This window comes from Pollicipes pollicipes, unplaced genomic scaffold (assembly GCF_011947565.3).
Source record: "Pollicipes pollicipes isolate AB1234 unplaced genomic scaffold, Ppol_2.1 Scaffold_7261;HRSCAF=8764_pilon_pilon_pilon, whole genome shotgun sequence".
NCBI lineage: Eukaryota > Metazoa > Arthropoda > Thecostraca > Pollicipedomorpha > Pollicipedidae > Pollicipes > Pollicipes pollicipes.
Genome location: NW_023597054.1, coordinates 9,877,928 through 9,904,316, shown reverse-complemented (window position 1 = coordinate 9,904,316; position 26,389 = coordinate 9,877,928). Strand labels below are relative to the sequence as shown.

Here is a 26,389-nt window from a genome sequence, read left to right as displayed (position 1 = left end):
CAACAACAGCTGCGGCTGGTCACGTGTTCCAGCACGAGCCCGTCATATTGCGTCCCATACAGCGCCTGTTCCTAACATGTGATGAGATAACCCGTCATCGAGATTCGATGATTCATTACTCGGGATGTCGCCGACTGCTTCGGACTTGCGGTCCCGTCCAGACACGGGTTACGTGAAACCGAACGGACGTATACACAAACGGCCCACTCGATGAAAGGAAAGTGTTCCAGTGCACAGCCAATCAGAAGATGACAGCAGTTTCAATCAACTTTAAGGGAGGCATTACAAGTTTGCTCGCCAGATGGGCTGGAAAGACTGATGCAATCTGGTTTCACATGACTGAGCAATCTGATTTCAGGCGATCTTCACTAAGCTCATCTGAGCGATGCCTCCATCATTTTTGAGCATATGTATTGGCCAGAATCTAACACTTTCTGTCAGCTGTATGCATCCAGATGCTATTTTTGGACTACTCTTTCCATGGAATGCCACAGACATACCTAACATAGATTCCAAAAATGGGCCAATGCAGCTACATCACCAAATTCACAGTTAAGGCTATGCTCATGTAGATTGCCAAATAAAGGTCAACAATGACAGCTGGGCTTTTCAGCATCAGTGATGCTGGCAAGACATTGGTTTCCTTTCAGCTTAAAAAGATAAACTCTCCATTTCTGGTTACTTTTTCCAGCCAATATCCAAGGAAACAATGCAACATTTTAGATAGTTAAAAGATCAGCTCCCTGCTTTAACTCCCATTCAATTTGCATGCACTGCCCTTCAGAAGCCCACAAATAAGGAGCATTGCACATCAATCTGTACAAATTTGTTGGATGCACATATGTTGATGACCTTAATCTCAAAGAACTCCATGAAACTGGCTGAGGTGTTAAAAAATGTTAGCTACATGCTTGTAAATACAAATTCAAGAGTCGAGCTGCAGGCTTCTGTAGGATTTATTTGACATCTCCTCATTGGTTGTACATGGGCTTCATATTTGGGGTGTGTGGAGCAGGACACCATTTTTCAAAGAGCAACAAAATGAGAGAAAGTGACAGTTCTAGTTGGCAGCAGGGTCAGCTGGTCTCACAGTGCCAAACAGGATTAAGGGGCTAGGTAAGTGACCCATTCATCACACAATACTGATAGCTGCAGCTGGCTAATTACCAACAGTGTGAGGGTTTGCCTGGGTGACAAACCACAGGCTAATAGCATGCTGCTTACAACCAGAACTCCCAGGCAGCAGAGCAGAAGCAGACTGGTTTGTAACTAGAACTTCTGCTATCCAAAAGGTGGAGGGAGTAAGAGAGGGCCTCTCACACTCTTCCAACTTGGGTTTCAGCCCCAAAACCCCAAATGCGGCTCCAGCTCTGGGCTCTACCCGACTTTAAGAATGAAATGGCCTTTTGCAGTAGAGAACCCTGATTTTGTTTTTTTTTAGGGGTAAAACTTTTGTTAGGAATCACTGCTCAGTCCTTTACCCCACCCATGTAGTGAAACTACATCTCTGGTTACAGAAAACAGAGCAAAAAGCACTTTAGGGTGCACTTAAATATCATCATAGAACTAAATGTCCTACCTAGACTATAATCCTATGCAGCTGGTCAAAATTGCTAAAACCCACACCATATCTACCAAACAAGCTTCCTACCAGCCACCAGACCAATGCAATTTTTGGACAGAATTGATAATTCCATGTATGCCAAAATGCTTGTAGTTACAAAACTACAACACTCACTAAAATATGAGACCCCACTGCCCCATCATCAGATCACCAGCCTCTTGTCCCAAACAGAAGCAATGCGGTCGCACCATTTGGGCGTAGAATCAGAACCGAGATACGAGCCTGCGTCAACATAGGTCGAAGGTACAATAAATCGTGTCGTTTCTGCCCCACTCAGTCGTCGTCAGAATACCAGGTAGCAACTGTAGTCACTTGCAAGTACCAACGCACGGGTGATCGCCACCCCCCGACCGCAAATCCACAACCCTTCGAGTCATTCACACACTTATCAAATCACAGTTATCAATCCCACAGAATAGTGCACAAATCCGTACAACTCATCCGCTGCGGCGCACCGTTACTTCCAACGCCCCGTTATCAGTGATTGCAGCGGCTGTTACCAGCACTCACTTCGCCTCTCGGCCAAGTACGGAATGGGCTTGGGCCATGACGTCACAGGTAAGTCGGTAGCTACGTCATCCATCGGCTGCGGTTACTTGAAGTAAGGAATGGGCTTCCGTTTGGTCATCAAGAACGGGGCTCAGGGCTATAAAACACTGTTGTTTTAGGCACAAAGCTGCGCACGTTATACGATCGGTAAAATTCGTCGCAACCCCAATGCCCTTTAACAACTGCCTTTACCCGGTACAGATTGCTCGCTTTTGTTTATTTGGGTGCTCGCAATACATTTGTCATGTTCCGGATGACATGTTTTTACCTGGGCAGTGGGTGTCCATACTCTGCTATGCCGAGACCCCTGCCTAACAATAAATCGCTGAAGCTTAATGTTGGGTGGTGTCTACCTGGAGAGCACGGTATTATACCGAGGGCATCACTATTCCGTAAACAATTGGGCGTCGGGGTTTCAGCCACCAAGTGTTGGATAATTAATGCCTGATTCAGGGATAAGCACATTTCTGAAGTCTCAGAGTTCGGTTCATCCATGTTGCCCTCTGCTTAATGGCCCTCCCTCAAATATTAAAAACACATTTTGGTCAAGTAATGCCATGCCTTCTTGCTATCAGAGTTGTCCCAAATTTACCCTATCAGTGATGGTCATATGACTGTACTAAAAACCTAGATCTCATGTACCTATATGTTTTCATGCAATCACAAGTGAGATGTATATATCATTTGTATCAGTTAGTTGCCATTAAGCCAGCTTTGATCCATTCTTAAAACATCCAAGCAAGCTTGCTTCCTCCACCATGTTAATAGGATATTTTGATCTGCAAACAATCCCTGGAATAATATGCTTTGGAGGATAAAGCATGCTACATTGTGTACCAGGTGACTTCTGTACATCCTGTCCCTCTCCCCATGGCGCATGAACTGAAACATGGAACTTTAAATGACACCCAGTCTGAAAAACCATCACACCCTGAAAAGACTGGATGTTTTAAGATTGGATGTGCACTGATCACCACTGGTGGATATGGCAGGCCCATTGTGGGTTCGCTCTTGCAAAGCTTTTTCAGAGTCTGCATCATAGTGAGGAATTCTGGATGTGCCAGTGCTGATTTGCTGGTTTGGCTGCAGAATATTGGGGAACATGACATCAGCACTTCACCTCATGCATGGGCGCCTACATACCAACATCTTCAGAGATGAAGCTCGCCAGAAGTTTATCACACTTTTGGAGAAGGGCACGGGTACCAAGGTAACCACAGGCGTGTTGTCAAAATCATGCATCATAAGGTTGGATGGCAATATTTTGTTCTGATCAGCTCCTCATAAGCTTCTGTTTTTGTTCCCCACCTGATGTTTTTGTGTTTTTCCAGACATATGTGTATCTGTGTTTATCATATCTATTTTTCAGTGCCTGGTCACAGCTTCATATTATCACAAATAACCGAGGTAGTTGACACTGCCTAAAACCACAGCCTTGTTCAGTATTTTGTGATGCTGCCTGGAGTATTGTATTACACTTTATTGTGGCCATAAGAAGTGAATGGTGTGAGGTATTACATGTTTTGGAAGTTTGATGCCCAGTGCTATTCAGGGTAGTCAACTGGCCTACACTTTTCATAACACTAGCTGCTGTTGTTCAGTAGCATCACATTTGCCACATTTTTGTAAGTCATTAGTGGGTGCATTGTGTAAAGTGGTAGTGATACACATTCTGGCATGCTCATATGCATGCCCTTCAGTGATGAGCTCTGTTTGGAGCAGTGTGCAGCATGTCACATCCTTGCATTCACCCAGCTGGCACTTGATGACCCCTGCTTGTCCTTGGTAGGCGATCGTCTGGGATGAGCGGCTGACAGGCCCATTCGGCCTGGTGGCCGAGTACTCGTTCTTGCGCGAGCAGGACGTGATCAAGATGTTCCCGCTGCGGCCGGGCCGGCTACCGCCCAGCGACGTGGACAGCATATTCTTCCTGGTGCGGCCCGAGCTCGCCCTCATGGACATGGTGGCCGAGAACGTACAGAGGTCAGTGCACCCACCCGTACCCCCACCGCTGCTGCATGTCCAGTGACACCGCCATCTGCTCAACGAGCGCTCACGCTATTGGGCGCCCGGCCAGTTGGGAAGACGTAACTGCTTTTGTGTCACGAGTATACTGTCCATTTGACGGCTTCGGATATTTGCACGGAGCGTTCGGCGTGATCGTTGAGGGCTCCCAGAAAATGCGGCCATATCTTGTGGAATCTAATTTTGGACAAGGTGAGTTCCTTCCTTTGTGACATGTGTAATCAATGTAAATTCGGACCGTGGTTACGTCTCCCGTAGTTTTACCAGCAGTGCGTGCCACCTTTTGCGAAATGAGCGTTCATTTTCTTGCAAGATGATCGTCCACTTAATGCCGTACTGCTGTTCACTTAGAGTACTGGAAACAGCCAATAAAATACACTGGTAATGAAGGGAGTGGCCGCTATATTCGTGTGCGCGTCCTGCTTCCAACTTACGACCGAACCGCTGCCACCCTGGCCGTACCGGCGCCTGTCGCCTCTGGCCCAGGGAGGAGGAGCAGGGCGGGCGCCGCAAAAAGTTCCTCCTCTGCTTCGTGCCGAGCGGCAGTCGCGCCTGCGAGCGCGTGCTGGAGGACCGGCGCGTGCTGGGCACGTTCGCCGAGCTGACGTATCTGGATGTGCGCCTGCTGCCGCTTGACGCCGACCTGCTCTCGATGGAGTACCCGGACGGCTTCAAGGTATGGCTGGCGTGGAGCGGCCGGGTCGGCTGCATTGAGCAGGATTGGACCAGTACGACGTGCAGGGTCGGCTAATCCGGCGTACAGGTCGCCTGTGGCATTTGGCTCCGGCTTCATTGAGAGGTCGGCTCATTTGCTCCCTGTGCTGTGTGGTATGGGTGGTAATTGTCAAACCTGTGTCGCGTTTTTCTGCGTCTAGAGACGAAAGCGCCTGTGTTGCACACATTTCTGTTCGTGTCCACCATTATTTTCCATATACAAGAAACGCTACGATCAGTCCCTCGGGAACACACTGCGTAACATGTACTGATGGATAATTTGTTTTCTGACAGGAGTACACGCTAGAGAATGACCCGAGCTGCCTGTTCGAGGCTGCGCAGGCGCTGCTGGACATTCAGCTCAAGTTCGGCATCATCCCCTCCATCTGCGGCAAGGGAACTGCCGCTAGAAAGGTGCGGTGCACGGGTTCTTTACCGAATGGTCATAGTGTGACTTGTGATAGTATAACTAGGAGCATTGTATCCTTTAACGGCAGCATTGCCCATTTTAGGTGGTGAGGGGACTATCGTCAGCGTTTTGACTTCGCGACACGTTGAAAACGGCACCCAACCCCTAAGAATGTGACATGATGTCAAGCACGTGTATGTCACGTGTTTTAAATGCGGGCAATTATTGACAAGCCAGCAGATATAGCAGCTGTTCAGGACTAATGTAGTGCATCCTCAATAACTAAGAAAAAGTCATGCCGCACATGAGATAGCTCTCTTACTCAAATGCAATTTGGATCCTGTTGCGAGTACCCTGAGCCCATTATCCAAGTTGTGCTGAGTCAATTTAACTGATATGATTGGTTGTCGGGGATGTTTGTCAGCCAACCGCGGGAAGTTTAGTGAGAACCGCAGCAAGATGTGTGTACCTTGAAATACTTAATTCGACACGGCGACTTTGTTAAGTCTGGCCCTTCATAACCTGCCGCCAGCTGAGCTTTTCACGATTGAGCAGTGCCGGGCAGTTGCCCTTCGGGAACACGTACCCTTGTCAATTGAAAGTCAGTTGGATTCGAAGCCCAACATCTTTCCCCCGACTGCAGAGAGGGTGATGACAAATATATTGCTGTTCACAGACCTACCGGCAACTTTCGTCGTGGCATCTGCTGGTAGTTTTCGTCCCGACATCTGCAGGTAGCCTTCGCAGTGTAAATTCATCTGCCTGCCGCCAGGTGTACAACTACATGCTGAACCTGCGGCGCGAGCGACCGGACTCGGAGTTCCCGGCCGTGTGTGAGATCGACACTCTGCTGCTGATTGACCGCGAGGTCGACCTCATCACGCCCATGGCCACCCAGCTCACCTACGAGGGCCTGATCGACGAGATTTTCGGCATCAACAACAGTAGGTGCCAGACGCTGCACAGGCGTGACGCACGGCGCGGGCACCACACAGTCATGTGGCGCCAGTAAGCCGGGCCATCATGTGGGGAGTAAATGGGGACTGATGCGTGTTAACCGCTGTGTTTCTTGTTCCAAAAATAAGACCTACAACCTTGTTTCAGTTCGATGCAATGTCACTGAGGTCTGCTATTTTGAATGTTTTAACTTGTTGTTGACAGCCCACATAGATGAAGAACATTATTAAGCTGCTTCACGAGCAGGAAATAAAAGGGAGTTTCCTACATTTGTATCGAGTTTTGAACTAAAATACCCAAGTTTGAAGATTATTTGATGCAGCTCAAAGCCTTCCCCTTCCTAATATCTAAATCCGTGTAATTTATGAGCTATACGCCCGTGAAGATGTGCAGACTATTTCGAGAAGACTATTTCAAGATGACCCAGACATTCATGACGCCATAGTAACGTCGTTTGAATCCTGTCATTCCCTTGGCCATGCGGCCATCAAGGCCAAAAAATTGTCGAGTCGTTAATATCTGGCGTCCGTGGGCACGATTTCCAGCCGTAACGGCGGTGGACTGGCTATCAACCAATGTCTGCAATTTGCGATGTCATAATCAAACAATGGCGTATTGGGGGGCATATTTGCTAAACAGAGGAAATTGTGTTGTTTAGAGTAGTCTTTTTCACTTAAAAGTATGCCAATACTTATAAGTGAGCGTATTTGATCACATATGATGCTTGCTTCAATGTCTTTAAGTGTGGAACATTTTCCGTTAACAGGTACTCGATATTTCGACCACCGTCTGTTCATGTCATTGATAGATACCGGGCGCTTAGAGTATGAAGCTCTGCCATGATCGCCATAAACAGGCGGCGGATCATATGTCGGCCGTCTGAGCGGAACCTGCTCCGGAGCTATGCTGGTAGTACTGTGCCATCCGTCACATGACAATCGTCCATTCATGTATCTGCGGCGTAAGGTAATCTCTAGCACCGGATAACAATTCAAAGATTCGCAACCCAGTGCAGATTGGATAGAACAGCGGTGATGAGAGCGAAAGGCAAAGCATGCACAGTTGACGTTTCCTGACTGGTGAGTCCTAGTAAGCCGCGTGGGTCGCCAGCTGGGCCGATGTAAGCCGTGCCGGAGTCGCACGCCGGCCCAGATGTAAGTCCACGTAAGCGGGACCAGCGGCCGCCGGCAAGGCAGCGGCGTCTGTTCCGACGTTGTGTACGGGCGGGTGAGCAGGTCGCCGTTGTAGCCTGGCGGGGGACATCAGCCACACCAGGCTCCGTGCTCCGCGGTAGTCATGGGTGACCTTTCGGGTTCGAATTGGGCTGCAGAATTGCGGGGGTTTAAGCTACCAAAGCATCGTTTGGGCAATTCACTACAGTCACAACGCCATCTGATTCATAAAGTGTTTTTCTTTTTAGACTGAAGGTTCTTTGTCACGCTGCGGAAATTCTGCAAGATTAGAACAAGACCCGATGGTGGGCGCGAGCCATCTGACTGTGCTATCATTTTGGCGGTGGCATAGGCTTAAACGCCGGGGCCGGTAAGGATGTGCAAAAGTGGTCATGATTCTTTTGCTCGGAATTTGTTCTTTTTGGAAAAAAGCAGCTTACTGAGATTATAATTTTTTTCTCGCTTTAGTCCAAATATGGTTGGAAATGTTTTAGGAGGTTCATTTAAAAGACAAAACAAAACATGTTCAGCTTCTTAACAGAGATGCTTGCAATCAGACATTGCGCGAGGTACGAGTGGGCAATAACCGGGAAGCCGCAAGGGTTTTGTGACAGATAAGGGCCGAGAGAACCGCTAGGGGCTTGTGACGGATAAGGGCCGTGAGAGCCACTAGGAGCTTGTGACAGATAAGGGCCGTGAGACCTGCTTGGGGCGTGTGACAGATAAGGGCCGAGAGAGCCGCTAGGGGCTTGTAACAGATGAGGGCCGAAAAAGTAGCTAGGGGCTTTTAACATACGAGCTGAGAAAGCGGCTAGGGGCTTGTGACACATAAGGGCCGAGAAAGCAGCTAGGGGCTTGAGACACATAAGGACCGAGAAAGCAGCTAGGGGCTTGTGACGGATAAGGGCCGAGAAAGCAGCTAGGGGCTTGTGGTAGATAAGGGCCGAGAGAGCCGCTAGGGGCTTGTAACAGATGAGTGCCAAGAAAGCAGCTAGGGACTTGTGGTAAATAAGGGCCGAGAGAGCCGCTAGGGGCTTGTGACAGATGACGACCGAGAGAACCGCTAGGGGCTTGTAACAGATGAGGGCCGAGAAAGGTAGCTAGGGGCTTGTGGTAGATAAGGGCCGAGAGAGCCGCTAGGGGCTTGTGACATTAGGGCCGAGAAAGCAGCTAGGGGCTTGTGGTAGATAAGGGCCGAGAGAGCCGCTAGGGGCTTGTGACATTAGGGCCGAGAAAGCAGCTAGGGCTTGTGGTAGATAAGGGCCGAGAGAGCCGCCGGAGGCTTGTGACATTAGGGCCGAGAGAGCCGCCAGGGGCTTGCAATAGATAGGGTAGACCGAGGAGTACGCAAAAACATTTGCAGAAAAGTGTAGAAAGATGCACATTTCGGGACAGGCTCCAAAGGAAAGCAACTCCAGTAATCTGTACGTAAGCCAGGATGCGGTAGGTATTCCAAAATTTAACGGAGAAGGGCGGAAGGTCGCGCTAATTATGGTCGTTAGACGTTGGCCGTGAGAGAAAAAGAGGAAAGGAGAGGGAGTTCGAGGCGGTAATGCTGGTAAACCCTCCAGCCTATCGCGGGAATAAGAGACGTCTGATGGATTAGAGACATGAAGGATTAAAGTCTATGAAGTAGATCTTTGCGATTTAGTGGCGAGCTTGACCAGTCCATAACACCAAAGCAAGTACTCAGGCCGATGAGATGTGGTAAGGACATATTGGCCCAGTTCATAGGCTTCAATGCTATGTCAGATGTTGCTACACACGATTTTGTTGGAGTGGTTCGGTCTACAGTGGTATTGAAAACAAGCAGGAACAGGGCTCCATCGAAGGTCAAAATAGAGTTGACGCTGTACAATTCGAACGAGAGTTCCAGCAGTGGAGGGATAATTGAAGACATGGTGCAATGGTCCAGAAAAGGGCTGACGGTAGCGCGTCTTCATGTGTTTGTGACTCACTTCGCAGTAAGGCAGGCATTGTGATGCGCGGCAGATGCCGGGTTGATCGAATTCGAGTTCCGGCATCATTACGCGCCGACCATCTGCGCCGCGAACCGCAGTCACGCAGGCTGATTCATTTACGCTTCCGCTTGTCTTGCAGGCGTTGCGTATTAACTGCGCCCCCGGGCAGAGGTCCATGGCGTCACTCGTGCGTAGGCGGAAAGCTCGTCTGGTGCTGGTGACGCATTTCCGTTAACGGTCCGACTTTCGAGTAATTACCTCGTGTTATCGTAATTTATTGAGCTGAACCCGGCTGCCCCACAGCATGGCCCGGTGGCGCGCGGAGCGCGGCGGTGCCTGTCCGGATGGGCCGGGCGTGACTCGGACCGCCCGCTGAGGCGCGAGGGGGGGGGGGGCGCCGTACAGCGGGCGTTACACAAAGTGAATGTACACGCATAATACACCGCTGCTGCAAGGCGGTATATGTCAACTGGGCTGGGGTGATAGTAAGGATTTGATTGTCTCCCGTGATACGATGGTCGCATTGGCAGTGGAGCGCAGTCTTCCTAATTTGTCCACTTCATACTCAGGCGATTCTGGGGCGCGCATCACGCAGCGTGAAACGCGATCCCGGGGTGTGGGCTATACTGGAGCAGCACTTCCGTACGCATTTGTTGGCAAACATTGCGAAGGCTAGAGGAGCGCGTGGCGCTTGGGCGCCGCCCAGCTTATGCGAGGATCTGGAGTGGTGTCCACTCGCTGAGTGAGGGCGAAGGCTGCGTCGCCGGCGCGCTGAGGAACTCGCCCAGCGTGCGCGGCTCAGCCGCCGGACCTGCAACCGTACCAGACTTCGGCAGCGGCGGGTCCGGCGCCGCCGGGCCGCCGGGCCCGCCGGCGCGCCCCCGCCGGGCGCGGAACTGCGTCTGCGGTGGGGTCGCCTCGGGCGACTCGGCTCGGCTGCCGCGTTCGGCCACCGCCGCCGCCGCCAGCAGTGGCAGCGGCGGCGCGTCCTGGCGGCGCGCGCCTCCGCCGTCGCCGTCCGCTGGTCGGATCGTCATCGTCCAGGCGCCGTCGACGGGCGCGGTGTGGGCGGTGACCGTCCAGGACTGGTCGGTCACCGCCCCGGAGTGCGCCGTCACCGTCCAGGAGGCGTCGGCCGGGGCAGGTGCCGCCGACGCGGAGGCGGCCGCGGCTCGGCCAGGGCGCACCGAGTGGCCCACGGACTGCCGACCCCAGCTGCGGCCACCGCCGGCGCCGATGGAGGACGTCTCCAGACTTCTGCCGGCGAGCGCCGAGCGGGGGGACTTGGTCCAGCTGTCGACGGGGATCGAATTGTCGGCCAACACCCAGGGGGTAACGCTCGGCCCGGCCGCGACGGGCAGCTTCCAGGACCCACCCGCCGGGGCGGTGTACGGCGGCACCCACGTGTCACCGGTCGGTACCGTGTTGGAGGCCGGCGTCCAGTGGTGCTCTGACGGCGCCTCGCCGGCCGGTCTGCGGCGGGTGCCGCCGTGAGGCGCCGTCGCCTCCCACTGCCTGCGCCCGTCATCGCCCGCCGCCACCCCCGACGAAGGGTCGGATGGGAGCCGGGGCGGCTGCGGTCGGCCCACGCGCAACGGCAGAGAGCCGGCGCCGTCACGCCAGTCCCGAGGCAGCCCGCTGGCGTTGCCGCCGGCGCCGCCGCCAGCGCTGCCGCCGCCCGCTCGTGGGCCGCCGCCGCCGCCGCCGCCAGTGCTGTCGCGCCTCCCTGCGCCTGCTGCCCCAACACTGCCGCCGCTGCCGCTGCTGTCGGGTCTTCCTCCTGCACCTGCTGCCCCGGCGCTGCCACCGGCACCGCCGGTGCGCCGGCCAAACTCGACCGAAGTCACCTCGCGCTTGGCGAAGCCGGGCCCGCCGCCGAGGCCGGGCCCGAGATCTGCCGTCAGCGGCGGCAGCGGGCCGCCGAAAAGGAAGGTGGGCGAGCGAGGCGCGACCGGCGGCGGCGGCGCGCCCGCCGGCTGCTGCGGCGTCGGCAGCGGCACGCCGTCCGGCGTCTGGTACGCCACCGTCGCCCGGTAGCCCGCTTCGTCCGCCACGTAGTTCACCACCTGTGGCCGGCGGCGGAGGCGTCAGGGAGGGTCACCGCGCGGCGACGGGGAGGACGGGGCGGCGCGGGAGGAGCCGGTTCCGGGATAAAGGGCTTAGTCTTTGCTGAGTCGCCCTTGGTCGGGGGGGGGGGGGCATCTCGTCCTAAAAGTGCGATTGTCCCTCGTCTCGTTTCGTCACACCGAACGTTCTGGATTGGGTTTGGCGTGTGACACCATGCGGCAGTTTACGTGCTCCATATTTTCATAAGAGGGGAAGGTAGCATTCAGCGTGATCGCGCTTTGACCATAAAGGCACGTGAAGGATCCGCGATTTATTTGATTCGCTGTGAAAAAGCAGCTCCTAATAATGTTATTAGAAGCACGGTGTGGTTTTCAGGGTTAATTGCTGCAGAGAGGGCGGGAATGAACCCAAATAAATTTGTTTCTCTCCCCTTTCCGTACAGTGCGGTAGAGTTGTTGCCGAAACTGTCCTAGACGCGACGGCCGCTTCTTCCGCCCGCCTGCTTTCTGCCGTCCCTGGATAGTCGTATCGTGGCATGGTTGGATGGTAATGAGAAGTGCCCGACAGAAGCCAAGCACACTCCATTCCGTTTCATAGCGCCCGTGCGGCCCCACGTTCACCTCAGCCGTGACACTCGGCGATACAGAGGACTGGCCGGCACCGTGAGAGGCGCATCGAACCGAGCAGCGAAAGGCTCAGACTAGAGTGGCGTGTTTTGTGTAACCATTCTTTTCGTAAAATAGTAGCCATGTAGCTGTGTGGAGTGTAAGTGAGGCGGAAATGCGTGTCTTGGCAACTAGGTGGCACGGCGTAGAATCATTCCATGTGGCAATAGGCGACAGCTAAGCGAAGCAAAGAGATCACCAGCCCATTGCGACGGGTGAGGCAAAAAGATGCGACAGGGTGTAATTGCTACCGTCCAAGTAGTCCAATGCGCGAAGGTACTGTCACTGGGAACGCAATGCGACGACAGCTGAGCCTGCCGTGTCCCCTGCCCCGTGCCGCTCGTGCTGCCCCGCGGTGCTGACCTGTACGCGGCCGTCGGGCAGCAGCACCGAGTAGAAGCCGGTGACGGCGTTGCCGTCGCGCTGCTCGCTCTGCTCCGAGTAGGTGGCCTCGGCCGGGTCCTCCGTCTTGTAACCGAAGGTGTACTGCGCCACGCCCTGTGACAGCGGGACGTCAGTTGACGGCCGGGTCCTCCGTCTTGTAACCGAAGGTGTACTGCGCCACGCCCTGTGACAGCGGGACGTCAGTTGACGGCCGGGTCCTCCGTCTTGTAACCGAAGGTGTACTGCGCCACGCCCTGTGACAGCGGGACGTCAGTTGACGGCCGGGTCCTCCGTCTTGTAACCGAAGGTGTACTCCGCCACGCCCTGTGACAGCGGGACGTCAGCTGACGGCCGGCCGGCGGCGCAGCCCAGCTGAGCCCTGCAACATGTGGGCAGCCGGGGCTCTGGAGAGGCGTCCAGGGGCGCGACATGCAGGACGCCTGGCGGGGTCCGTGATCCGCCAGTGGTCACGGTGTGCAGAGCGGGGCTTACGGCACGCGGCATGACGCCGAGCCCAAGTGGCTTGTGATGAACTGAACTACATGGGATGCGCTGTCGGCCGTCGGATCGGCCCAGGCGCTTGTTTGTCGGGGCCGCCCGGTGTGTGCGCGTCTTGTGGTGGGCCTGTTTGCTGTGTCGTGCAGAGGTGAGTCGGGTGACCTGGCCCGGGGTGGTACTCACGTCCGGGGGCACCTGGCCCAGCGGCGTGAGGGGCGCCGGCGCCAGCGGGCCACCGAAGAACTGGTTGCCGGGGTTGCGCTGGCCTTCGGCGGCCGCCGCCAGGCAGAGCAGTACCGTAGTCAGCATCTGGCGGTCGCACCAGCTCTTCGTGGTAAGGCGGCTATCTCCGAATATTTGAGCCGACGACGCAGCACCTTCCCCCCCCCCCCCCCATTTCAGAGTTATTTGTGTTCGGTCTCTCATGATAAAGAGTGGCCACTATAAACTAAATTTGCCTGCATGCATCTATGCAGATTCCTGATGCCTGGCACTCCAAGTTCACCCTTGTCTGCAGTTTGCAGTTTCCCTCAGATGCCGTTTCAGCGTTAGTGACGAAGGCCATGTAATCATCAGCGTACCGGGAGATCTCAGTGTAGACCCCACTAATCATGCTGTCACGCGTGGCTCCACACGCGCTGGTGTGTGCTGCTAGCGGGGTCTACTCGCTAGCGTGGCTCCACGCGCGTAGATGTGTGCTGCTAGCGGGGTCTACTCGCTAGCGTGGCTCCACACGCGTAGATGTGTGCTGCTAGTGGGGTCTACTCGCTAGCGTGGCTCCACACGCGTAGATGTGTGCTGCTAGCGGGGTCTACTCGCTAGCGTGGCTCCACACGCGTAGATGTGTGCTGCTAGTGGGGTCTACTCGCTAGCGTGGCTCCACACGCGTAGATGTGTGCTGCTAGCGGGGTCTACTCGCTAGCGTGGCTCCACACGCGTAGATGTGTGCTGCTAGCGGGGTCTACTCGCTAGCGTGGCTCCACACGCGTAGATGTGTGCTGCTAGCGGGGTCTACTCGCTAGCGTGGCTCCACGCGCGTAGATGTGTGCTGCTAGCGGGGTCTACTCGCTAGCGTGGCTCCACGCGCGTAGATGTGTGCTGCTAGTGGGGTCTACTCGCTAGCGTGGCTCCACACGCGTAGATGTGTGCTGCTAGCGGGGCCTACTCGCTAGCGTGGCTCCACGCGCGTAGATGTGTGCTGCTAGTGGCTCGACTCGTAGAATAAAGAGCATACCAGATATTAGACGTCCTAGCTATCCCACGGCTAGGTCAAGCGCGCTTTGACGCCCAGCCAGTATTGCAGCCGTCAGATTTTTTTCACTGTCAAGAGGCGATACACAGCCGACGAAGCTGACCCTGAATGGAGGTTGGACCACCCCTTGGAGGACGCTGTTTGGTGCCGAGCTCTGGGACTGGATCAGGGTTCGCAGCGGTGACCGACTGGTCAACGTGTCCCTACAGATATGGGTTTCTTGGTTCGTTCCAGTACCATCTGTGCATTGGAGCTTGTTTCGCATGGTTGTGACGCACCAAAGGCTTTGGTTATTAGGGGTGTGGACATGGCTTTGTACGTGGACAGAGGGTGGGTCTCTGCGCCGACGGCTGGACAATGGGGTGCAGTTAACTGTGGGAAGGCGGCGTCCCTGTTCCTCGTTAACTCGACTCAGCGTTGTTAATCGCAGTCAATATGGCCGCCTCATACTAAACAGACCCAATGCCGAGCATCAGGTGAAATCAAGCGGCAACTTCCGAGTGCGTGTGCTGGACCTGTGTTGATCGTGGGCGCGGACATGCAGTACGAGATCCTGGTCGCTTATTGTTGCCTTCACCACCGCCCTTCGCCACTGCCAACACTCACCTTGCGGCTGGGTCAGGGGTCGCCGCGCTTGCCTCCGCCTCGCCGTCGCCGCCCGCTGCCCGCGCGGTACTGCGCCGCGGCGGCGGTCGACGCGCCGCCTTTGTTGCCGCCGCGCCGTCGCGCACGATACTCTTTGCCAAAGGCGCTCGGAGGACGGGACGGGGTGGGACCGGCGTTGCACTGACCGCTCCCATCCATGCCCGCGTCCCCGGCAGTGATGGCGTGGCCCTGCGGCGCCAGGCGGGGGGCCGCGCCATCGCTGCTTCGGGCGCACAGCTGATCCGGCTGCGGAAGAGCCCGGCTCGTCCTGACCGTCTACTCGTCTGCGATCGCCACACGCTCGGCCTAAGCCAAGAGCTGGCCGGTCACTCACGCGATGTGGGCGCGCGGACGGAAACTGTTGGCGCTATCGATCGCGGGCGCCCCAGTGTCAGTGCGTCGTCGGCCGCTGGTCGCCGGTCGCCGATCGTCGATCACCAGTCTTCGATCGTCGGTCGCCGGCCGTCGGTCGCCGGTCGCCGGTCGTCGATCACCTGTCGTCGGTTGCCGGTCGCCGGTCGCCGGCCGTCGGTCGCCGGTCGCCGGTCGCCGGTCGCCGATCGTCGATTGTTGATCACCAGTCGTCGATCGTCGGTCGCCGGCCGTCGGTCACCGGTCGCCGGTCGCCGGTCGTCGATTACCAGTCTTCGATCGCCGGTCGCCGGCCGTCGGTCGCCGGTCGCCGATCGTCAATCACCAGTCGTCGATCGTCGGTCGCCGGTCGCCGGTCGCCGGTCGCCGGTCGCCGGTCGCCGGTCGTCCATCACCAGTCGTCGGTCGCCGGTCGCCGGCCGTCGGTCGCCGGTCGTCGATCACCAGTCTTTGATCGTCGGTCGCCGGTCGCCGATCGTCGATCGTCGATCACCAGTCTTTGATCGTCGGTCGCCGGCCGTCGGTCGCCGGTCGCCGGTCGTCGATCACCAGTCGTCGGTCGCCGGTCGCCGGCCGTCGGTCGCCGGTCGCCGGTCGCCGGTCGCCGGTCGCCGATCGTCGATTGTTGATCACCAGTCGTCGATCGTCGGTCGCCGGCCGTCGGTCACCGGTCGCCGGTCGCCGGTCGTCGATCACCAGTCTTCGATCGTCGGTCGCCGGCCGTCGGTCGCCGGTCGCCGATCGTCGATCACCAGTCGTCGATCGTCGGTCGCCGGCCTCGGTCGCCGGTCGCCGGTCGCCGATCGTCGATCACCAGTCGTCGATCGTCGGTCGCCGGCTGCCGATCGTCTGCCCTCGGTCGCCGGCCGTCGGTCGCCGATCGTCGGTTGCCGGCCGCCGTCATCACTTTACGATGCACCCAGCTGGTGAGGCTACATGGCGTCGCCTGCGTCGCTCTGTCAGGAAGGGCGGCCGATGCGGAAGATCGGGCCAATTACCTCTGGTTTCCCAGACGCGCAGCTTAACCACTGCACTACTGGAGCCCCCAACGGCAGCCAGCGCACCAGCGCCTGTGCGGTGCCCGGTCCGAAGAGAGGCGGCCCGGACTAACAGTGTGCTCTGATTAGGACATTTGACTGTTTTCGCTCTCTGCGATACGCACGGAAACGTAGTCCGGTTTTATTGCTCGCACATGCTCTCAGGTCAGTCAGCGAGCTTGCAGCGCGGCTCGAAACTTACATTGTATATAATCGGGCATACATTTTCGTGGTGCCCTAGAATAGTGCCTCCCAGCGTAGGTTTTTATGAGCCCGCTACGCTTGGAAGGGTCAGAGCTTTGTGTGTGGGAGGGGGGTGGAGGGGGGGGGGGGGGGGGGTGGAGGGGTAGGACTGAGAACCAGATTTTCGAACAAAGTGCGCAGACATGGTGCTGTCGTCGATGCCTGTAGTGACGTCCGGGTGATCGAGGACTCGTGCTGAGTCGGGTCTGCACGAATTTCGGCGAGATCCTCCCCCTGAAGAGACTCCAGACAGCTGGGGTATTCGGGGCCTCGACCGGAGCTGTTGGTGACAGCCCTCGGGGCGGTTTCACTACGGACGTCGCCGGGCGCGGTCGGCGGCCTCCCTCGGCACGCACTGGACGTCGCCCGGCTGGCCCTCACGACTGCCGGTTGCGTCAGGGCCGGCGGACCGCGCGGACGGCGGCTGTCGGGCTGCGGTCGGGTGGCGCCCGATGACGGCAGCTGACGGTCCTGACGCCGGCGCCACCCCGGCCGGAGCAGGATCCTCTCGGCCTCGTCACTGTGCGCGCGACGCGGCGGCTCGCGCACACAGAGCGACGCTAAAGGTCGACAGTGCGTGAGCGCTGGGAGCTTTATACCGCACATGTGCACTGGCAACTCGAGACGTTTTGCTTGATTGGTGTTTACTGCGATCTCAACCGAAGGGTTTACGAGAACGTCGCCGTTTGGGTCGACATTCATCGCAAATGGATGTATCAAGAACTAGAGTCGTCATCATAAATGGATGCTTCATCCGGATGAGGTAATCGTCCTGCGCTTTTCAGTAGCTCCGTCTCTGGCAGACCCCAGCAAGTTTCATTGGAGTTTGGTTCTTAAAAAGATGACGTTGGCATCATCCGGGTGCGTTAACGGCGTCCCGACAGACCGAGCTGAGTTCAGCTGGCCTGGAGGGTGGGAAGACAGACGGTGCAATCATTCATATCATGCATTTTGTTTTGCTCCCTCTTCAGCTCTGGCTGCCCATGACTTTCCCAAGAACCGCGAACCCATGGTTTGTGCCTGAGTATGCGTAACAAACGTCACGCAGCTGGGTATGTGTGCAACTCTATCATTTGGACGTTATTTTGCGGCCATTTTGTTTTCATGCTGTTTCTACGGAGACGGGTGTGGAGCCGCTTTTTTCGCAATTCGTTAAGTTCAAGTATTCGTGCTTAGCACCGAGAGCCTTTAAACTTGTTTCTTCTGCACTGTTGGAGGAAACGTGTCTGATTTAACGGGTTGCATGCAAGACGTTTGAACACATTTTAGAACATTTTTAACTATCCGAGCGCTTGCTGAAAATGGTCGGAGCTGCGCTCATGTGTTGCGTAGATATAACCCCGCCAAAAGCGTGGCGACGGCGCCTAGCTGCGTGTAGTCGCTGAAGATGAAAATAGGTGGCCGTCCAAAACGCGTCCGTGCACCCTCGGCCGCGCTCGAATTTAGAAGTTTCACTTAAGGGTCGAGGTGAAATGAGGCTGGCACCTGGCTCTACTCTGATCTCCGATTACGAGCGAGGCCGCAGGGCGGGCAGGTCTTGCCGTCAATGGACGGACAATTATGTGGCTTCAGCTACCCGGTGCTGCCCAGCCGCGCCAGTCACTCTTTGCACAAACCTACATCTTTGTGACCTTTGATTGCACCGCCATTCAGCAACGAGTTGTAGCATTGTTAAGGACTTGTGTCCCTATATTTAAAGGCACTTCAATGCCAGCTGTTCGATGGGCTGGCGTATGTCTGCAATAGTTGGCGCCACTACTTCATCTGCCCTTTCTTGGGGAAAGTAAGATTTCCAAAACGCGAAAAAGCCGACGAACACGCGTCGGAATCAGGTACAGACATCACAACGACATGATACTCGTGCCAACAGGGGAAGAAATGGGACTAGCACTTACAGAGGAGGAAATGGGCAGTCGTACCGGCAAAAGGCTCGGTCGCTATGTGCAGACTTCCATGCGTAATCATACACAAACCATTGACTGGTCTGTTTGCGGGTGTTTTTAAGGTTTGATGCCAGATCACAGCGACCCGAGGGGGCTGAGACGTGAAATCAGCTGTTCGGTGTTGTTCAGCATGCATAAAGCGTTGCCAATATTGTCCGATGCGTGTGTGCGTCAATAATAAACCGGGAAACAGATCTTGTCAGCTTTTCGGAAGCCCACCTTGAACATAGCACACTATGGCGTGCTCGGAACCGAGACCGATCGTCCCTGGGAAACAGCGTCATTCGTGAGCCCAGGCTATTGGGGCCAGAAGCCAATGAAAACAGTGGAAATTCACGAGTGCGAAGTGTTTTACGACTACTTTCGCCCGTCGTCAAAATACTCTGCCTTTCAAAATTGATGGAAAGCGTCGATTAAATTTGCTGAGATTTTGTTGTTGAAGTGTGAGCGGTAGTACATTTTTATAAAGTATTCAATGATCTTTTGCATATGAATTCTACAAATTGCAGCAAGCCAAGCAACGAACAGCGTTTTAGCCCAGGTCATTATGAATTTTTACCGAGAAACGATATGCCTTGAGAGTATTTCCACGTCCGCCGTCCGTCACAGAGCGGGCGCCCGTCACTGGGGCGCCACAGCGCGAGCCTCCGTCACTGGAACGTCACAGAGCGGGCCTCCGTCACTGGGGCGCCACAGCGCGAGTCTCCGCCACTGGAACGTCACAGAGCGGGCCTCCGTCACTGGGGAGCCACAGCGCGAGCCTCCGTCACTGGAGCGCTGGCAGCGGTCGTGGCAGCCGTTAGGGCGCCAGCGATGTGTTTCAGCAGCGCCGCTCGGCCGGCCACGTGTTCAGGCCGCGTGCGCATTGCGCCTGCAATGGTTCCGCCTATCTCTGGCAACCACCCGGCTGAGGAAATGTCATGCCGTCTGGGCGCCGGAACCTTCCGGTATCGCGGTGTAGATAGTTTACAATCACATGAACTAGCGTTAAAGATGGCTCGTCGCTCTGTCGGTGTGCGTGCCGTGCTGCCCAATACCATGGTTTGCGCCTCACTGCGCAGTTGAAAGCGTTTCACCGCGACGACGAAAGACCACCGTATTTTCTTTCTGTCCGGACGGATACACCATCCGTGGATTTGTGCTCGTTGCACCGATGTCATGTGAAGATATTGGCGTAAGCCTGGTCATTTCGGCGCAAGTGCTCCCAGGCCGAATAGAAGCGTGCACCATGTTTTCTTGCTGCTTGTGCGCACTCTGGGTTGCGCATTGATCTCCCGAACCCCTCGCGGTTTGGTTTCCCAATTTGTGACGCATAGTTTGCGTTGCGCCCAGCCCATTTAGCCCGGGATGGCTCGGTGCTCAACGGTCATGAGGCACTTCAAACCATAAATTGTTCGTGGTGTGTCCGCTACGTTTGGCAGTCATCACCGTAACGACCGGTTGTAAGCCGCTCAGTTTCCCTGCAATTTGGTTTTCGCCACTTGGAGAGGGCTTATGCAATCTGACGCTTCGTTATTGCTGTCACAGCCGGGGGACGCGTTTGTTTCATGCTCGGTCTACCTCCTGCGGCTCTCTCCGGGTATGTCCTCTCACTTCCGGTGGGGTGCTCACCGCCGCGTGCCCCGAGCCAGGCGTGTCCTAATAATCGCTGGTCCCAGGGCGAATCTCGTCTTCGGTCTGCCACGGTCGTGACCGCCGCCACGCCTGGTGAGGGGTTCAGTTCAGCGGCGCACGAGCCGGGCCTGACCTGTATGCCGCGTTCGGCTCGTCCTAGCGTGCCCTGTCTGACCCCCCCCCCCCCCCCTCTCTTCTGACCAGACACGGTCAGGCTGCCGTCAGAGAAGTTCACCAAATCGGACGGCGGCCCCATCGAGCTGCAGAACGAGCGGAAGCAGTTTCTGCTCAGCTCCGCCGAGGAGCTGTACGCCGACGTCAGGTGAGAACAGCCGGGTCGGCCGCCGGGCGTCGGGCGTCGATGGGGCCGAACCGCGGCGGACTCGAGAGAGGGGAACACCCCGCGAACGGCCGCCAGTCTGGTCGACACGTGGCTGGCCTCTGCATGCGTGTCTGTTCTTGGTGGCGCGGACGATGAACTTACGTGTGATCGCGTGACCCTCTGCTGGCTTCTGTGACCGTTACACCGATCCGGTAGCACTGTCTCAGCCTTCACAGACACGCAGCGATAGGACATTCCGTGCTACAGGTACCTCCAAACGGAACATTCATAAAACATTCTGTGCCCGGCCGGACGAATGTGCAGCTGCCGCCAGACGGAACACTTGTTAACCCAAACCTTTCGTTGTCACGCTGCAGAGATAAGAATTTTAACGCGGTGGGCCCAGCACTGAGCAAAAAGGCGAAGCAGATATCGGCCCAGTATGAAGAACGGCACTCCCAGTCGGTCAGCGAGATGAAAAACTTCGTCAAGAACGTTTTGCCATCCATTAAATCCGCCAAGGAGTCCCTCGCCCTCCGTACGTTTTCTGCGTGGGATGGTCCCGGCAAGCGCTCTCTTCCGCTCGCCACCGATATCTGCATTTGTATTTGCGTTTGGCACGGGAAACCGTCCGCTGGACCTGCGCCTGTAGCCGTCCCCACTGGACCTGCGTCTGTAGCCGTCCCCATTGGACCTGTGTCTGTAGCTGTCCGCACGGGCGGGGTGCGTACACGGCTGAACGACAAGGAACCAAAAGGGCGTGCAGTAAGGCGGGTGCATGCATGACGTGCTCGAAGGTGGTTTGTGTCTTTGTCATTAAAAAGCTAAGAACGTCAGGAAGTTGCGCGTCTGTCTAGATAGGACGATCGTGCGTATCACCTTCGCTGCGTGGCGGTATATGACATTCGGATTGAAGTCCGCTGTGTGACCCCTGTGTCGACCCGCCCTGACCCCTGTGTCGACCCGCCGTGACCCCTGTGTCGACCCGCCGTGACCCCTGTGTCGACCCGCCCTGACCTCTGTCGACCCGCCCCGACCCCTGTGTCGACCCGCCCTGACCCCTGCGTCGACCCGCCCTGACCCCTGCGTCGACCCGCCCTGACCCCCGTGTCGACCCGCCCTGACCTCTGTGTCGACCCGCCCTGACCCCTGTGTCGACTCGCCCTGACCCCTGTGTCGACCCGCCCCAACCCCTGTGTCGACCCGCCCTGACCCCTGTGTCGACCCGTCCCGACCTCTGTCGACCCGCCCCGACCCCTGTGTCGACCCACCTTGACCCCTGCGTCGACCCGCCCTGACCCCTGCATCGACCCGCCCTGACCCTGTGTCGACCCGCCCTGACCTCTGTGTCGACCCGCCCTGACCCCTGTGTCAACCCGCCCTGACCCCTGTGTCGACTCGCTCTGACTTCTGTGTGGACCCGTCGTGACCTCTGTTGATCCCCTGCTGTCGGGTGTGGTCTGCGGTGTGACCCCTGTGTCGATCCGTCCTGACCTCTGTTGGTCCGCTGCTGTCGGGTGTGGTCTGCGGTGTGACCCCTGTGTCGATCCGCCCTGACCTCTGTTGGTCCGCTGCTGTCAGATGTGGTCTGCGGTGTGACTCTTGTGTCGACCCGCCCTGACCTCTGTTGATCCGCTGCTGTCGGGTGTGGTCTGCGGTGTGACCCCTGTGTCGACCCGCCCTGACCTCTGTTGATCCGCTGCTGTCGGGTGTGGTCTGCGGTGTGACTCCTGTGTCGACCCGCTCTGACCTCTGTTGATCCGCTGCTGTCGGGTGGGGTCTGCGGTGTGACCCCTGTGTCGACCCGCCCTGACCTCTGTTGATCCGCTGCTGTCGGGTGTGGTGTGCGGTGTGACCCCTGTGTCGACCCGCCCTGACCTCTGCTGGTCCGCTGCTGTCAGATGTGGTCTGCGGTGTGACCCCTGTGTCGACCCGCCCTGACCTCTGTTGATCCGCTGCTTTCGGGTGTGGTGTGCGGTGTGACCCCCGTGTCGACCCGCCCTGACCTCTGTTGATCCGCTGCTGTCGGGTGTTGTCTGCGGTGTGACCCCTGTGCCGACCCGCCCTTACTTCTGCTGACCCGCTGTTGTCGGTTTTGGCCCCGCAGTATGACCCCTGTGTCGACCCGTCATGACCCGTTACTGACCGCCGCCGTCGGGCGGGGGTCGTGCAGACACCTCGATCGCCGAGCTAATCAAGGAGCGGACGGACAGCGAGGCGTTTCTCGAGTCGCTGCAGGCTGAGCAGGAGATGATGAATGGTATCGACACCGAACGGCCGCAGCCGCACATCGAGGAACTGATCGCGAGGAAGGCCGACCTCACCAAGGTGGGAGACGGGCTCACCTGACCAGACAGGCCGTGACACGCGCTGCCGCCGGCTCCCCATCCTCCATGCGTCAAATGCACATGTTACTCGTTTGGTGCCTGTGCTTTTTGAGAGCTGACGCCAGCTGGCGATCGAGCGATCTGGGAGGATGGCTGTCGGAGCCGACTACTCGCGGTGATCGGCCATTACAACCGATCTTTGTTTATTTTGGGCGGATAAGTTCATCATCGATGGTTGCTCAGGCCCACAGAGCCTCGCCGATCTTCCGTCCCCTCCTTTGACGGGGCGCGCCCGTGCTATCCCCCGCCTGACGTCCCCCTCCCCCTCCCCCCCCCCCCCCCGATGTCCAGGTGCTGCGGCTGCTGTGCCTGCAGTCGGCGTGCAGCTCGGGCCTGCGGCAGCGTCTGCTCGACCAGTACCGCCGCGACCTGCTGCTGACGTATGGCTTCCAGCACGCGGCCACGCTGGACCAGCTGGAGCGGGCCGGCCTGTTGCGCGCGCAGGGGCGCGGCTCTTACGCCGCACTGCGCCGCGCGTTCCGCCTCACCGTTGACGACGTCAACGAGCAGGCGCCCACCGACATCTCCTACACGTTCAGCGGGTATGTCGGCGGCAGGAGAGCAGCGGAGGGCGGGGCGAGGGGCGAGCGCGCCACGCCCCTGGAGGTCACATCACCGCTCTGTGTTCGACAGTGCGACCTGACGTGTGTGCATCGGTCATGGAGGCTGCCCGCGTTCCTCTTTGACTCCGCACGGGTTAAGGAGAATTTTTCGTCGAAAAGGTGAACATCGGCACATGGTTTTTAACCATGAACATTTCCATCAGCAGTCGAGTATCGCCTGTTAGCGAAAAATATATGATTGCTGGTAGGAGGATCAGGGATATATATCTACGTGTGGGGCTGCTTCCGATGGACGTTCGGCAATGTAAACCACGTGCAAACGAGTGAAGTGGAAAACAGGCTTGTTTTGGTCTGGTGGCTTGCTAAGTGGCGTGAGGGGTAAGGTGTCTCGCGGCAACACCGTGCATAATGGTAATTGGCGCATTGTCTGCCGGCGAAAAATGCCCATAGTTCGGGCTGAGTAGTTGGCGAGGCCATAATGTAGAAAAGTGTTCTGCAAAAAGTGGCCGCGCGACAGTAATTGCTTGAAAGATAAGCTGCAGAGCAGCACTTGTTTTTGATCTGCATAGTCAAGTATAGTGCTGGAACAGCACAAAGTCAGCTGGTTTCTTTGTGGTTTTGGACCGGTGCCGGCTGCTCACAGCTGTTGTTGACCCGTGTACCGCGAAAAGACTCGCCGGACGACCCGCTTCCGGTGGTAAGTAGTCTAGATCATGCGCAGGCTCCTCACACTCGTCTGTATAACACCACGCGGTGTAGCGCTTGATGCCATGTTCTCAATGCTTTTCGGACTTGGTGCTCAGGAAACACGTTGAAAGGCCTCCGTCGTCGGGGTCTCAAACTAAAGTCGACGTTTTTTGTCGTGATGATCGCTTTAGGACATTCTGTAACGTTCTTACCGAACCGTATTTACTGTATTTGTTGCACGCATACTGTGCACGAAAGTCTCTGTTGCGTGCAAGTTACTCTAGCTACAGTTCTGAATGTCGTGGTCATTTGCGGTTTGTAAAGCCTTCAGTTCAACGGAAGACGTCTGATTCTGTAATGAACGCACCCTTTTGTTGCCGATGTCACCCCGCTGATGAGTCCTGCAGGTGCCGCCCGAATTTCATCAGCATCACACTGGCTGGTGTGTGCTCTTGACGTACCCAAGTTCTCCCCCATGCAGTCGGCGCTCGCTCCGCCACTACTTCTTGTGTGCGTCTACTGCGCGCCCGCAACCCCACTGGCCGTGGTGTCGAGCGCCGCGTTCAGCGCGCCGTGTGCTGTCGTGCGATAGGTACGCGCCGCTGTCGGTGCGGCTGGCGCAGCTGCTGGCGCGTCCGGGCTGGCGCTCGTCGGCCGACGCACTGGCGCTGCTGCCGGGGGACACGCTGCAGGAGGAGCAACGGGCGCCGGCGGCGGCCCGCAACCGGCGCGACACGGGTCCGCTCGGCCTGGCCGCCGACGACGCCCGGCTCACGCTGGTCTTCTTCCTGGGCGGCGTCACATTCGCAGAGGTGGCCGCGCTCCGCTTCCTCTCCGGCCAGGAGGACGGTGAGGATGGGGAGGACGGGGAGGAGTTGGTGACGGGTGGTCGCTGCGGTGGTGACTGCGATGGTTATAGTGGAGAGCAGCGCGTCTCGTGAATGGATGGCGGGGCAGGGCGTCCGTGGGCACGACGGCTTCTACTATTTCGATTTCGTTGCAGGATAAACTTCCCCGTTTATTTATTTCCCTGCGCAGTGTGACACATCAGTGACATGTAACATGACCGCGAGTGTGATCGTCTGCATCACTGCGATGTGGACAAGGCTGGTGCAGCGGCGGGGATCCCTGATGTGGACAAGGCTGGTGCAGCGGTGGGGATCCCTGATGTGGACAAGGCTGGTGCAGCGGTGGGCGTCCCTGATGTGGACAAGGCTGGTGCAGCGGTGGGGATCCCTGATGTGGACAAGGCTGGTGCAGCGGAGGCGTCCCTGATGTGGACAAGGCTGGTGCAGCGGTGGGGATCCCTGTTATGGACAAGGCTGGTGCAGCAGTGGGCATCCCTGATGTGGACAAGGTTGGTGCAGCAGTGGACATCCCTGACGTGGACAAGGCTGGTGCAGTAGTGGGGATCCCTGATGTGGACAAAGCTGGTCTAGCAGTGGGCACCCCTGATGTGGACAAGGTTAGTGCAGCAGTGCGGATCCCTGATGCGGACAAGGCTGGTGCAGCAGCGGGGATCCCTGACACGATGTCACCTGACCGATCTTCGGAAGCCGGCCCGTGCTCCGTGTTCGCGTCATGGTCCCAAGGCGCCAGTTGATCGGCACCGTGGCGTGTTTCAGCTCCCACCGAGTACGTGGTAGCCACGACCAAGATGATCAACGGTAAGGCGCTGATCGCCTGTCTGTCGGAGCAGCTGACGCCGCCCAGCTGAGCGCCGCCGTCTGACCCCTTCCTGGCCGTAGCTGGTGCCCCTGCCTCCCGGCGGCGGTCCCCGCTCCCCAGGCGGGAGCGTCGGCCTCCGCCGGCTGCCGTTGTCCGGCCGGACGGGGCTACCTGTGTCGGCTGGCGGCAGGGACGCGGCGCGGGTCTGCCCGGCTCTGCGACGCTGCAACGGCTGTGCCTCGTATCCGGCACGGCACCCTATATCATGGGTATGATGAGCCTGAGTGAACCCAGGCTGAAAGCACATGGTGCATTTAGTTCACCAGTTCTCGAACATTGATACGCCGGGTACCACCGTATTGGCCCACGATACATGTATCTCGTGTGTACTCGCTTTGTTTATCGCGTTTGAGTGTTGCAATACTGTTTGATCGAACGAAGTGTCAGTTTACCGAGCGGCTTGCTTCCGAGGACCATAACCTGACCGGCATCGCCTTACACCCTGCTATGGTAATGGTGAAGCCGTGTAGCTGCCGACGGAAGCGAATCTGCTGACGTTCCTGAAATACAGGCCGTCGCTTAAGGATGCATATCCTAGTCTGCAGTTCGTCATCATTTGGGCTTTATCACG

The 26,389-nt window shown here is 57.1% G+C and overlaps 2 protein-coding genes across 8 annotated transcripts in view; one reads left to right on the top strand and one right to left on the bottom strand.

Moving 5' to 3' along the window:
• Positions 1-2,257, bottom strand: part of MAGE (necdin, MAGE family member) — an 18,303-nt gene extending 16,046 nt beyond the window's left edge. For 2 of the 7 annotated variants that reach the window (XM_037235745.1, XM_037235744.1), the window contains exon 1: positions 1-2,116. This exon is cut by the window's left edge and continues 929 nt beyond it. Coding sequence is in view for 1 of the 7 variants with exons in the window: in XM_037235739.1 (XP_037091634.1) it covers positions 2,059-2,065 (7 nt within the window). In the remaining 6 variants the exon portion in view is untranslated. The other 5 variants (XM_037235743.1, XM_037235741.1, XM_037235742.1 and 2 more) reach the window with 5 other exon arrangements.
• A 23-nt stretch (positions 2,258-2,280) lies between these two features.
• On the top strand, positions 2,281-26,348 carry car (vacuolar protein sorting-associated protein 33A). The gene is made up of 12 exons (XM_037235738.1): positions 2,281-2,368; positions 3,263-3,383; positions 3,963-4,156; positions 4,685-4,874; positions 5,207-5,326; positions 6,094-6,265; positions 20,336-20,453; positions 20,831-20,991; positions 22,627-22,781; positions 23,132-23,382; positions 24,683-24,939; positions 25,716-26,348. The coding sequence occupies exons 2-12, from the start codon at positions 3,276-3,278 to the stop codon at positions 25,805-25,807; spliced, it is 1,818 nt and encodes a 605-aa protein (XP_037091633.1). The 5' UTR covers positions 2,281-2,368; positions 3,263-3,275; the 3' UTR covers positions 25,808-26,348.
• Positions 26,349-26,389: the final 41 nt, after the last annotated feature.

What these genes read in the sequence shown, in the direction of transcription:
- car (XM_037235738.1), top strand. Translation starts at nt 3,276, where the DNA reads ATGACATCAGCACTTCACCTCATGCATGGGCGCCTACATACCAACATC. An exon ending in AGAAGGGCACGGGTACCAAG is followed by an intron (nt 3,384 to 3,962) that starts GTAACCACAGGC and finishes TGTCCTTGGTAG; the next exon opens with GCGATCGTCTGGGATGAGCG. An exon ending in GATTTTCGGCATCAACAACA is followed by an intron (nt 6,266 to 20,335) that starts GTAGGTGCCAGA and finishes TCTTCTGACCAG; the next exon opens with ACACGGTCAGGCTGCCGTCA.